General features: G+C 44.0%; 1 protein-coding gene across 1 annotated transcript; it reads right to left on the bottom strand.

Annotated features, from left to right (window-relative positions):
- Positions 1–1,574: 1,574 nt before the first annotated feature.
- Positions 1,575–6,675, bottom strand: kcng1 (potassium voltage-gated channel, subfamily G, member 1). The gene is made up of 2 exons (XM_036534258.1): positions 5,899–6,675; positions 1,575–2,583 (listed from the first exon to the last, which is right to left on the bottom strand). The coding sequence occupies exons 1-2, from the start codon at positions 6,673–6,675 to the stop codon at positions 1,804–1,806; spliced, it is 1,557 nt and encodes a 518-aa protein (XP_036390151.1). The 3' UTR covers positions 1,575–1,803.
- Positions 6,676–13,408: the final 6,733 nt, after the last annotated feature.

Here is a 13,408-nt window from a genome sequence, read left to right as displayed (position 1 = left end):
TCCTCTTTGTGGCAGGACTGGTACTTAACCCATAGTGCTAAATGTCTTAACAAGGGACACTACACACTACAAACTACAGAGGTAGATTCAACTTTCTGTGAACTCCTTCACTGACATCTTCCAACTTGTGGAGCTCAATGACTCTATGACCTTAACCGTGATAAGACTAGATAGTGATGAATGTCTTCTGTGTAGCATGTCATTTTATGCTAAAAGGAAACAAGAAGCTTGTGGATACCTCTGTGTAGGCAACAATCTTATTTTCCTTTGTGCAGTTCTACTATGATTATTTTAAAAATTTGGAGAAGAAATTATGCTACCAGCACATGCTTTTACATTTTTTCATTATTTTTCACATTTTTTGTTCATATTGAGCTGACTGTTAATTAACTTTTGAGATTAAAGTAGTTGAGATACACTCCAGATGAAATGTAAGGAGACAGGCTCACCATTCACCTAGAAAGGGATACAGTTTATTTTTATGTGTTGTAAATAATATAACAGTGAATAAGAATTAAAGAAATGTCTGTGGGAGCCTCAACACACACTCATGTTCTGGCATGCTGGCATATTTCAAAGCTATCATTTCCACACTGTAAAAGATACTGCCCACAGCTGCCATCACAGAAGAACTCAAGTGCACCAAATCCCTCATACACTCGAGAAATGGATATAGGCCTATATATTACAATAGTTAAAGTATGTGGATCCAGTACATTTGCTTTGGGAATCTTATTGTTCATTACTGGTTTCATTGCCATAAAAGTTGGGATTTATTCATTCATTTAAAATGGGTGTTTATAGTAATTTCATGTCACTCTGAAATATGAGTACCTAGTGCTTGTACCTTTAATGAAAAAGTCTTGCATTGATTAAGAGAACTAATAAATGTACTTTCTTATTTAATAAAATGAGGGAGCCATTTGGACCCCCCCCCCCCCCCCCAGTCATCTTTTGTATTTAATTAAAGAACCATGGCTCCAAGCCTTTTTTGATTAAGATTTTGAATGTGATTTTTGTTTTTTAGTATTTAGGTATACTCCTTTCATTTTTGAATTCATGAGTCAGCGGACCCATCATTTTTTAAGTACAGACATGAATGTACGTACTCCTTTTTAAATATTTTTTTACTTTCAGACAATTTGTTTCATGCAGCTTCCCTAAGTACTTAACAATATAGGGTAATTTACATTATCATGGTTAATTGTAGACTAAAGTTTTGATTATTCTAGACTTAACTGTCAATAAATGTAAAATGAGAACAAAAGTAGAAACTGACCAGGAAATATACCTTTATTGAGATATTGCAAGACAAAGATTACGTAAGTAAACATCAAAATGCACAGTACATTCATTGCAGCAATAGAAGGAGGACATTTTTATTAGTCACATGAATCATAGAACCTTTTCATATCCATATGTCCAGACCCTGGAGGAAAAAAATGAAAATAAAAAATACATACAGGCATATGATCACATACTGGAAATATACGGAATTGTTAAACATAGTTAATGTTTTATTGTAATTTATGACAATTGCGATTTGTTTTGCACTTTGACAATGTGGAGTGATATATATGTTTGCTTTGAGAGAGGGCAATGTTGCATGTGACTTAACAACGTGGGATATAATTTATGCTCACTTACTATGTGATGACCACATTGCATTAACCCCTTGCCCGTAATGTTGGATGGGGCCTTTTTCTGGAAGAAGATCATTAGGTTATGTGACGAAGCCAGACATGGAGGAAAAGACAGGAGGGGTTTGGACTGGAGGGGGTGGAAGCTTCTACGAGGTCCCCCTCAGTCCTCCGGGTCCCGGGGCTCGGAGGAGGAGGCGCTGTTGAAGAGCACGTCGCTCTCCAGCGACAGGCTGCTGAGGCCCGCCATCCTGTTGCGGAGGAGGAAGTGCGTCCGTCTCTGCAGGAGGCGCTGCTGCTCCTGCTTGAGCTCCACGTAGGAGCGGGAGAAGGTGTGGAAGATGGAGGTGACAGGGAAGGCCATGAGCAGGATCCCGCTCAGGATGCTGCTGAGCGCCACCACCTGGCCGGGGATGCTGCGCGGCACCATGTCCCCGTAGCCCACCGTCGTCATGGTGATGACGGCCCACCAGTAGGTGGCGGGGATGCTGTTGAACTCCTGCGAGCCCGCCACCTCGTTCTCGATGAGGTAGAGGAGCGGCGAGAAGAGGGCGATGGCCACGCAGAGGAAGAGGAGGAGCAGGCCGAACTCCCGGGTGCAGCGGCGGGCTGTCAGGCCCAGCGTCTGCAGCCCCAGGGAGTGGCGGGCCAGGCGCATGACGTACAGGATGCGCAGGGCCCGCAGCACGCGCAGAACCAGCCCCACCTTGTCCAGGTAGCTGCTGCCTGAGCCCAGCCGCTTCTCCCCGCTGGACGTGCTGTCCACCAGCAGCGTGATGTAGTAGGGCAGGATGGCCACCACGTCGATGAGGTTGAGCGGTCTCCTCAGAAAGGCCAGCTTGCTGCGGTCCTGGATGAAGCGCAAGGTGAACTCCAGCGAGAACCAGGCCACGCACACCGTCTCCACGATGAAGATGTTGTAGCACATCCTGGAGCATTTGCCCTGGGACGCAGTTGGGAGAGCGCATCGGTTAGCATGACCGCCAAGCGTTTTTCTTTCAACTAATAACAGAATGCAACGATGGATCTCATGCAACCCCTAGCCAATCTAAATAACATTTAGACCTGATGGTACTTCATATGAAGCTCTTATGGGAACCAACAAAGACATTATTCTATATCTGCAAATATATCTCTTTAATTAGTGTTAATTTCTCAAACAAAAGGAGCTAACAGATCACAGTGCTTACTTATCTAATGAATGAATTTTAACACATTTAATGAATGTAATGTTTGCCCTGTTTGCCACCTATGTGCAGTGAGGCTTTTGCAGTACTGCATGTCTGACACTAGAGAGAACCAGTGTGACAGAAACAGAACCTGTTATTTTGTGCAAGCATGCTCTGTGCCAGAAAGAAAAATCATTCCAAACATGTTGTAACAAGACACAGTCCAACCACGCCTATTGCGGGACTCGCGCCAATTACCCTTTCTGAGAGTGAATCTAGCTGTTTGAGACATCGGTCACGTATTAATTCCATCTCACAGTTTCGGGCTACTGTTTATTCGGGAGTCTGATAACACCTTCTGTGTTTCTGATTACACCAATACCTCTCCGAGCCCGAGGTGAAAGGGGTGTCAAGTTATAATTAGAAATGTATGTTACCGCTTCCTGTTTTCAGCCCCCAAATTGAAAAAAAAACCTTTAAAAATGAGGAAAGCAAAACATGAGAGGGCACAGTGAGCACTAGCATTGAACACAGAGGCCTTTGAAATCTAGCAGATGATGCATATGTGTAGCACATCATAACAGGCACATGTGTGTTCTGTATCATTACAGATTATGGTATAGTATGATGATGGTTGCCAGTGTGTAACAGAGCCAATATCTCTGCTTGCACTGGAATGCCCAGGGTGCCGAGTCTGTTCACCTGTCCGCACTGAAGGATTTGAGGTGAAGCAATGGGTTCCAGTAAAACCACAACAGTATGAGGGCAGGAAAATTAAACTGACCTCAGAGCAGTTTTTGCAAGGACGTTTCAGAAAATTTTACCTAAAATGAGGGTGAATCTGAGCATGGGAAACTATGCTAGCAATACTGTCCCCAGAGCAGGTGAGAATGAAGGCCAGTTTGCATTAGCAATAGAAGCAGTGTGCTTGCACAGATTTGTACAGCTCTGCACATACTATGTACCTTTGTGCAGATTGTGTATCTCTGTGCAGATTATAACATCTCTGCACAGATTATTTACCTCTACATGCACAGATTATGTAGAGCATGCAGCTCTGCACTAGATTTGAGTTAGAGGGCAAGGAATATGAATTGATTCTGCAAAGCACTGCACTGTCTCAGCTAAGGAGTTTTTCCATAAATGTGATCACTACCAGCTTCTTGGCATATTAAAGATTTAGTGTGCTAATTGAACCATACATATCCCCCAGTCAAATTAGCAAAACCTGGCAACTGATAAAATGTTTGCTAAATCATAAATTCGTAAACATGTGCACAATGGAATTAAATAAGTGCAGTAGGCCTATTATATATTTCTTCTATTGTTCCATTCTATTTATATTCCTCTGTACTATTCAGTAGTTTATTTTTACTGACCTGTGAGCCTTACAAAGGAATTATTGCGCAAATTGATGTCAGCTTTCATAACGAGCATATGAGTTCAATTAGTGAAAGAGCTACATAACCGTGTGAGCCCTTGGAACCTCGCTGCTTGAATTAGATGACCTTTCTGGAGTCGTCGCGCTTCAAATTATCCTCATTGTTTGACAGATCCGCCCCGCACATCACGGAGTGCCTTTAATTAGAACCCTCGCAAACAGAAATACGTTGCAATCACCGACGCTTTGATAGACGTCGGCTCGACGAGAGTTCGGTCCAAGAATTTACAGGAACGCGCAATTTAAGGAGAGGAAGAAAATTAAAATGGACGTATACACATAGACACAGAAAGGGAGGAGCCGGGCCAGCAGAGGGATGAACAGAACCGAATAAATTCGACCCATAAGCTCCATTTCAGCATATTTTAATACCGAGTAACGGACACAGCCGGCCGAGGAGCCAGTCGTGCTGACTCATAACGGCTAGTGAGAACAGAAGCATCAACCGGAGCCATATCCTAATCTAGCTGCCCGGCAGCACATTCACACTAGGTCTTGCTTATGTGTCTGATGGCCTGAGGCAAAGAGAAAATAATTTTTATAACTGCCGCAGAACTCTGTAGTCACAGCACGAACTGTGCACCTGCCCAATATAGATACACACACACCGACACAGACACATGAGCACACACGCACATTTTGTTTCATGCTGTGTTTGTCGACTGTCACGCGTTCACCACGACGTTGATTCTTCGCTGCAACCTGTTCTCACGGCCTCCAAGCGTGAGTGAAACAGTGACTGCGCGAGAGAGCTGGCAGCCCTCATTAGATGTGCCACAGTTTTGCTTGCCAGAAACAAGATCTGCACACACTATGGATAGTTTTACATACCTCCCTCTATTGTGCTAATCGTCTGTGGGTTACCTGCATCTACATCCTAAATGATGGGCTTGTGAGGCAATGCCCTCTCATTGATAGAACACCAACCTACTATAGGCTCTATAGGTGGACAGTCTCAATATATGCAACTGCCATACATGTGTCACCAGTAAAAAAGAGGACCAAATTTCCAATATACATAGCATTACCTTAGCCAGTCCCAGCCATGCTAAACAAGATTCTGTCGGCCTTTAACTCACAATTTCCATACACATAAATTCGAGACCAACATAATAGAAATTCTATTTCACATAATATCACAAAGAAAATACTATAACACTGGTATAGAAACACTACTGGGTTATATATTCCCCCTACTCTTTGCAGCTCTATATTTAGGTGCATCTAAATCATTTTATGATCCTCTTTATATACATATATATATGCCCCTCTCATATATATATATATATATATATATATATATATATATATATATATATATATATATATATATATATATGAGAGGCAAATGCAATAAAGTGTGTGTGTGTGTGCGTGCATGTGTGTGTCTGACATTTGTTTTTCTCAGAAGACTATCAACATATCCAGGGGAATCAGCCATAAGGTCAATAATGCATTAATTAAGTGTTAAGCATAAAGTAAATTAGTTACTCTTTCTGGCATTGTGTTATTTTCCTTAGACAGAGACAAACTGATGCAGATCAGCTGACACAGACGATAGATACGCAACACAGAGGAAGTATAAAGGCGACCGTAAGGCAGTGTTAAGTCAGGGCATCATGGGGGTGAATGGGGAGTTGTCCCTTACCGCCTCCTCCTCCTCCCTCATGGCCGGCATGGTGCTGATGGAGAGGTTGACGGCGGTGATGGTGACGAAGAGCACCGACAGGCAGGCGAAGATCTTCCCGGGGAGGCCCGAGTGCGGCCGCTCCACCATGTCCCTCAGCTTGCCCATGCAGAGGCCCAGCCGGGACTCTCCGGGGGCGGGCTCGCGGGGCCCACTGTCCGTCTCCAGCAGCTCGTCCTCCTCCTCCTCGGCGGCGCGGTCCAGCTCCTCGAACTCCTCCACGCGCTGCAGCAGCTTGCGGCGGCAGCACCACTCCAGGCTCTCCTCGGGCACGCCCCAGTAGAGCAGCTCATCGCGGAAGGACAGGGCGCAGGTCTCGCGCAGCATGCGCAGCTTGCCGGCGCGCAGGAAGGTCAGGATGGTGCGGAAGGCGCAGGGGTTGCGGTCGAAGAAGAACTCGTTGCGCGTGACGTCGTAGTCGTCGCACACGCGCATGATCTCGTCGAAGTTGTTGCACAGCCGCAGCTGTCCGAGACGCGTCAGCGGGAAGTTCTCCAGCGTGGTCCAGGGCAGCTGGTAGCGCAGGCCGCCCACGTTGATGATGGCGTGGAGCTTGCGGGCGCCGGCGGGGGCGCTCTCCCCGCCCCCCTTGTCCAGGGGGAGGAGCTGGGCCCTCTTGTAGAAGGCCCCCTTGAGGGCCTCCCGCTCCTGGATCGGAGGCGGGTTGAGGGAGGTGTCGGAAGTACAGCTCAGGGCACTGTAGTCATAGTCGGAGCCATCTCCCGCCAGCAGTGTCATCTTGAGCGCCCCCTGCTGTCACATCCCTGTGGTCAGTGCCTTCTCAGTCACACCTCCACCTGCTGGGAAAAAAACAAACAATATAGAGAAGTTCAACCACAAAAATAATCTGACCACAATAATCTGATTTCACACCTCTGTGGAATTCGTGGCTGCATTCATCATGTTTGGAAAGGTAATATAAAATGCAGAGTGTTCCAGAAAAAGAAGAGAATTTGCCATAAGCAGGGGCCAAACAGGTCTCAGAGGCCTGTGAAGAACACAGTATTCTGGAAGCAAAATTACTATCATCTATCATTTACACCTACACTTTAAACACTGCAAAGTTTTGTAACACATTTTTACTGTGAAGTAGTTTGTTTGGCTTTTTGTAAATACTGAACTTATACAAGTAACAAAAATGTAGATGCATCTGAGATTAAGACAGAAATATGAGATATATAACAACATAGATGCACCATGGTGCAGAGACACTACACTATAACCTATAACTGACATTATAATAAGTGATTCAGAGTTAGTAAACTGCCACCTTTTCTAGTTAATAGAGCGGCTATAATGTTTAAACCCAATGTGAGAGAAGTGATAATTAAGAAACAATCATCAGTCATCCAGTGAACCAATCAAAAACGTGGCCTTACTCAAGGTCACCCCTCAAACTGATGTCACTGGATTGGACTGATTCCACTTTAATCTACTTGAAGGCACTAACGAATACATAATACAATGATTTGTGTCATCAATAAGCCAGCATGGGCCTTCAGGAATGAAAAAAAAGGTATTTCATCTCCGTGATCCATCGAGAGCCCGCGGGTAGGGTAAGGGAGTGCTGAGGGGATGTCACTGAGCCGGAGAAAGATCAATATTCAAATTGTGCTTCTGCCTCTACGACTGCAGCGAGATGATGCTGTGCCAAATTAGGACCCAGTACGGCATGCTGACCATCAGAGTCAGAGAATTCAGCCGAATGCAGATTGGGCAGGAGTGGTCGCTCCGAGGCAGGTGAGTTTCGGGAAGGGTGGCGGTTCATTTGCGATGCGTACTGAGATTTTTTTCTCTCAAATTGTTCTGTTTCAGGAGCCCTTCACAACAGTAGGACACATGCACACACACACACACACACACACACACACACACACACTTTATATTCACAAGTACGTGACATGATTATTGCAGATTGTGGCATTAAGAGAGAACCAGAAACGGGACTCAAAAATATGGTATCAATGCTGTAATCACCAAATATTTTGTAAGCTTTTAAACTACAAAGTTAATGACTCTTTCCTCCAAACTAATTTTAGTTTTAAAGCATATAAAGTTACGATTCATAAAGGAATACTGCCCAATTTTCAATCTCTGTCTTTTTCTACCACATCCACTTCTTTCTGTCTTTGCTCTGAAACGCCATGGCAACTAAACACCAGAATTACAAAAACAAAGCAAAAAAAAAAATTAAAAATTAAAGAACTCCTCTTGTATCTCTGGTTCACCTCCTCATCTTCCCAGGCTTCAAGGCTCGTGTCCAAACTAATTAAATCAATTACAGTGATTAAAGAGAGCCAGGTTACCAAGTCACAAATTAGTGTCTGAGCTCTCATATGTTCTGCCACCAATCAGCGGTTGAGGAGTTGCTCTCTGGTTCTAAATCAAGGATGCGCCTGCGTCAGTGGATAGTTATTAAGCACCTGCAGAGACCCAGAAAATGAAGGATTACACTCGGCCTTTTGTTTCCGGCCTGTCAAATTAGAACGAGCTCCTCTGCGTGTCTTTGTTCGTCTTCCGTTTCCCTTCGTTCCTGCGTGGTGCTCAGTACTTTTCCACCCCGCCCTTCCTAGTCTGAGGCACTGGAGGCATTGCCCCCCACATCCCTCCTCCCCCTCTCCCTGAGTGAAGGAGATTTACGGACACCGTGGAGCCAAGGGGCCACAGGGGCCCCTCTGTCTGAGAGGCAGTCCACGTTGGAGCCGGAGCATGCGCCGCAGTTTCCAAGCAGACATTGGCTTCTCCCTCGCCCTGACACTTCACTGTGCATCCAAATCCCAAGAGGCTGGATAATGACTCTGAGAGCCTCAATGCCTCCTTTTAGTGCCCAGCTTTCCCTTATGACAAATATAGGGCTGGGAGACAAGGTCATCTAGAAATTTCTGCAGGTACCATCTGGAATGATGGTGTGGATGCCCTCCTGTTATCTTCTTTGTGTGTGTGTTTCTTTCTTCTGTTCAATGCTTTTGTCCAATGCACACAATGTACTTTGTATCCACAGAGTCAGCACTGATGATCTTATCTGCAATGGTTGTTCACCCCACTGTGTCTGTTAGTTTTCACCGCCACTTTGATATAGGACATGTGGGAACACTGAGAGGGTCCATTACTGACCTATAGGACTGTCCACAGTCTTCATGGGATTTACTCAGTCTTTCACAAACACAACCATATATTTTCTTTTTTGTGGGTTATTGAGTTCCTAAAACCACAATATACTGTTATGACCGTGGCTAGTCAAACACAAATGTTACAACATGGATGAGTGAGTTGGGTAATTGCCAACCCTCCCTCCTGAGTCTTGAGTTGCTCTTACAGATGAATGTACCTCTTATTGTTGCAAGGGCTTCCTCTTTTTCTTACATCTTGAACATTCATTACATCAATAATTTATGCTCTTTCTCTGTCTTTGAAGCTGGGCATTGCAGAGTGATTTAAGCCTCTTTGGTGTTACTACTGCTACTGACTGTTATGTGTAAAGGTCTGATTAAGTATAACGTGATCGTTTCCATGATGCTTTCATACAACACAGTAAGATCAATCTCTCTTTCATGAGAAATTTGCCTTCTCTCAGTGCAGATTAACAGATGGCCTTTGCACATGTATGGTGGGAACACTGTTACACTGTGGGATTGTGGGATGTCTGTGAGGCACGCTGGTGTGGCTCCATACAAGTGTTGCCAACTTCGTGATTTTGTTGCCAGATCTAGTGACTTTCGCAGTGATATTTACACACAGAAGTGTCTTGATTTTTCTCTTCTTTACCAAGTAATCAAAATAGTTTTTGTGTGGAGTGCTTGAAATGAAACAAAAAATGCAGATAACGAGCTAAGCTTTCCACTGAGTAAGGTCCAAGTCTTACCCATGTTGATTATCCATGACACTCTTAAAAAGAGACTTCTGGAGGACAACGTTTTCGGGGTGACTTTTTGCCCTGAAGTGTAGACAATGGCAGACCCACAAAAAAGTGTAAAAGGAACAAACATCCCAAAAAAACAGTGATTTTGAAGCAACAGATGAGGTGGCATGGACCATGAGGGACTCTTTCCCAGCTGATATGTCTGTCCCCTCACCATCCCTGCACCTGCTGCAGGCCATTTTCTCCATATTGCCCGTGAGACGCTTGCGCTCTGAGCCAATCACGGATATCAGGCGCCTGCATTTAATACTTCAAAGTTTCTACTCCCGCCACTCCCAGGGCTACAAAGGACCGCTTGCAAAGGGCACTCATGCCATTGTGTGCCTGTCAGAATCCCACAACTGTGGATCCTGCACTTCTTACTCTTGCTGCCTTCTCTCTGTTGGTGAGGATACCCATCAGAAAATAAGGTTTCACTTTTTTCAGTCATTGTAATACTTCCTCATTCAGTTATGTCCAAAAAACACCAAAGATCCCAGAGTCACTGATCAAACAAAATGAACTTAAAGAGCCACTGTCATATTATGAATGGAAAAAAGCAATAATTGAAAAATAGAGGATTTATAGTTTTAGACAGACTATTCCGTTTACACTGTTTTCTGTGGATTAGGCAAAAGCAGAGCGTGCTTGTTATTAGCCTTCGTTAGCAGTTATGTGCATTCGCACTAATTTCCTCATTAAAACATCTTTGTGGTTTGCTAATTTTTAGGTGGACAGTGATCTTTTCCTATTTGATGTCCACATGGAATCCTCTAAACTAGGGTGTGATTATTGTGTTGATATTAAAGCACAGTACATTGTTGTGAAACGTATGTTTTGGGAATGACAGGACATTGAAACCTGCAGAGAGAAACGAGTGCCTTTATTGTCAGGGATCTGTGGGTGAGGGAGACAGAGCATACAAACAAAGAAAAACAAATGCCTACACCTCCCTCTTATGGGTTCACTGAATGAATGTGACAAACTAGAATAAGACCACACAACAAACTAAAACAAAGGCCTTTTACTCCACTGCTCCTTTTCTTGCTCTCAACCCCACTTTGTAAAGCAGGAACTGCTTGAAACTTTAAAGGATAACACACACTGAGTTTAGAGTTTAGACTGATTTGTTTCAACTCAAAGTTATTAACCAGAGGGAAAATGGTTAATGGATCACGTATGTGTGTTTATACATGTACGTATCTAGGCAATCTGAATCGATTGCAAAATGCAGTACTTAAAATCAATAGGAACGATACAAATTGAGAGGTTTGTTTAACGATGTTTTTAAATCAGAACATGTTTGTGTTTGAATATTTGTTAGCTGTCAGGCAAACCTATTAGTGTAATGTTGGCATAGGTCATAGTGAAATATGAGGGGAATCATTATTTGATGTTTTGTGTGTGTGTGTGTGTGTGTGCCCGTCCATATCAATATATTTAACATATATTTGATTAAAAACTGAGTAATGATGCAGAGATGAATTATTGATTGGCAACATATCCTTAGGGCTATAAATTTTAATGCTTGTTGAAGAAGGGAAGCTGCCATGAATCTAAAAACTCTATGTTAATACTTACACTAGAGGCGCAAGGGTTCAGACCTGAGGTTTTTCCAACATAATTACACAATAATTACACAAGAAATGAGCCTATTCCTTATGTAACATATTAGCATATATTGTAACTGCATTTGAGCAAAAAAAAATATTAGAAACAAACAGCATTGAAAATAGTTCATTACAGGCACACTAGAGTAAATGTAACCTAGGAGTAATTGTAGGCCTGGAAAGACAAGCCATCCTGCAATCCACCCAGCACAGCACCTCCAGCATCAGAGAGCTCAATGCCCAGGGGCCACCTACACTGGAAAAATGCATGGATATATGCAAATGACAGAATGTATGCATAATTATCCTCCAATCTGTAAGAAGAAACAGAGAAAAATTCCTTTTTCCACAGGTATGGACCAAGTCTTAGTACTGTACCCCCTCAGCGTATCCCACTTTGACTACTCCCTCACCACACCTCCTCAAAACAGAGCTCCATGCTCCACTATGGCATTTCCCTCCAGTCTGGTCTACACCTTTTTTTTCTGCATTTATTTTTTTCTCCTGTGACTTCTCTGCTCTCCTCTCCGCCCACATCATCACGGCTGCTCTCCAGCTGATCCATTAAGCCCCTCCAGGGGGACTAGAATGCTCAGCATCCCCGGGCGGTCTGTCTGTCCGTATGGGAGTGGGCCAAAACCGAGACGGACACCTGTATGGACACGCAGCATCAAAAGCCACCAATCACAGCCAGGACCCCACCCCTTCAGGAAGCCGCAGGGTCAATCCACGAGGGACCAGACAGTGCTCCGTGTACGCCAGAACGCTGAACATCAAGGCTTGTGTAAACAGCACGCAGCTGGTCTCGCTAAAACCACACGCTGGTCCAAACTATCTGCCCACTTGCTTCTTACATGTGTGTTTATTTATTAATATTGCGGAGCGCTCGTAACACAGGAAAAAGATAACACGGCCCGACACACTAGGATCACTCGTCTTTTCTCTCCTTATTTATCTCTCTCTTACTGAGCACCTAAAGCAATTATTTCCTGTAGGAATGTTTTCTCTGAGCGATTCGTCAGGCTTGACGGAGGGATGGCGTTGGGGGATGGAAATGCTGGACCTCTGGGTAACTGCGCCATTTCTCCTGCGATCTTTCCTCCTGCCTTTTGTACTGAGCTTCTATATATACACATTAAAAATGAGCTATCGAATGTGAAAATATACAACATGCCCGCAGCAAAACTCACATTGCAAGACCTGTGCTTTCAGGAACTCCAGCTGGAGCTGGAGAAAAGCATATTTTTTAGATGTAAGTGGGTGGACTTAATAAATCACTGAATACATCGAGGCAAGAAACATCTCAGGGGCTGTAATTGCCTTACTTTCCCTCGCGGTGAGGTATTGGGGGTACCTTGCTGTTTCTCACTATTGTCTCGCTATACTGTACCTCACTGTGACCCTCAGACACTATACCTCACTCTGATTCAGTATTGACTTGCTATACATCAGTCTCTCTAACTATTGCTTTCCTGCACCTTACTGTGTCTCACTGTGGTCTCCATGTACCTCACCATGTCCCTATAATCTATTATCTCACTATTATCTCTATATACCTCACTATATCTCCTCATTGCCTCCATATGCCTCACTGTGTCTAATATTGTTTTCGTGTAGATTACAGTGCCCCCATGTTATCTCCATGTACCTCACTATGTCTCACTGTTGCTTCCTTATACCCCACTGTGCCCCACTGTTTTCTTCATATGCCTCGCTGTGTCTCATTGCTACCTCCCTACACGTTAATGTCTCTCATAATAACCTTATTATTGCCTCCCTATAGGTCCCTGTGCCTCACTATTGTCATCCTATTATCTCTCCTGATTGCCTTGCTGTTCTTCATATGTCTCACAATCCCTCTCCTTTCCATAAATCTGTGTCACTGTCTTTAATGGCAAGAGCAGATCTGAGCTGAAGCCCAACTTCACTCCATAATTCTGTGGTTTTATTTTTCAACAATGTG

The sequence above is a fragment of the Megalops cyprinoides genome, chromosome 7 (genome assembly GCF_013368585.1).
Source record: "Megalops cyprinoides isolate fMegCyp1 chromosome 7, fMegCyp1.pri, whole genome shotgun sequence".
Classification (NCBI taxonomy): domain Eukaryota; kingdom Metazoa; phylum Chordata; class Actinopteri; order Elopiformes; family Megalopidae; genus Megalops; species Megalops cyprinoides.
Note: the sequence above shows the minus strand (reverse complement) of the source record. Positions and strands in the feature narration are given on the sequence as shown.

Bases quoted from the DNA above. Each gene is read 5' to 3' on its own strand.
- kcng1 (XM_036534258.1), bottom strand. From the start codon at position 6,675: ATGACACTGCTGGCGGGAGATGGCTCCGACTATGACTACAGTGCCCTG. The intron at 2,584-5,898 runs GTAAGGGACAAC...ACTGCGTCCCAG, and splicing joins TGAGGGAGGAGGAGGAGGCG to GGCAAATGCTCCAGGATGTG.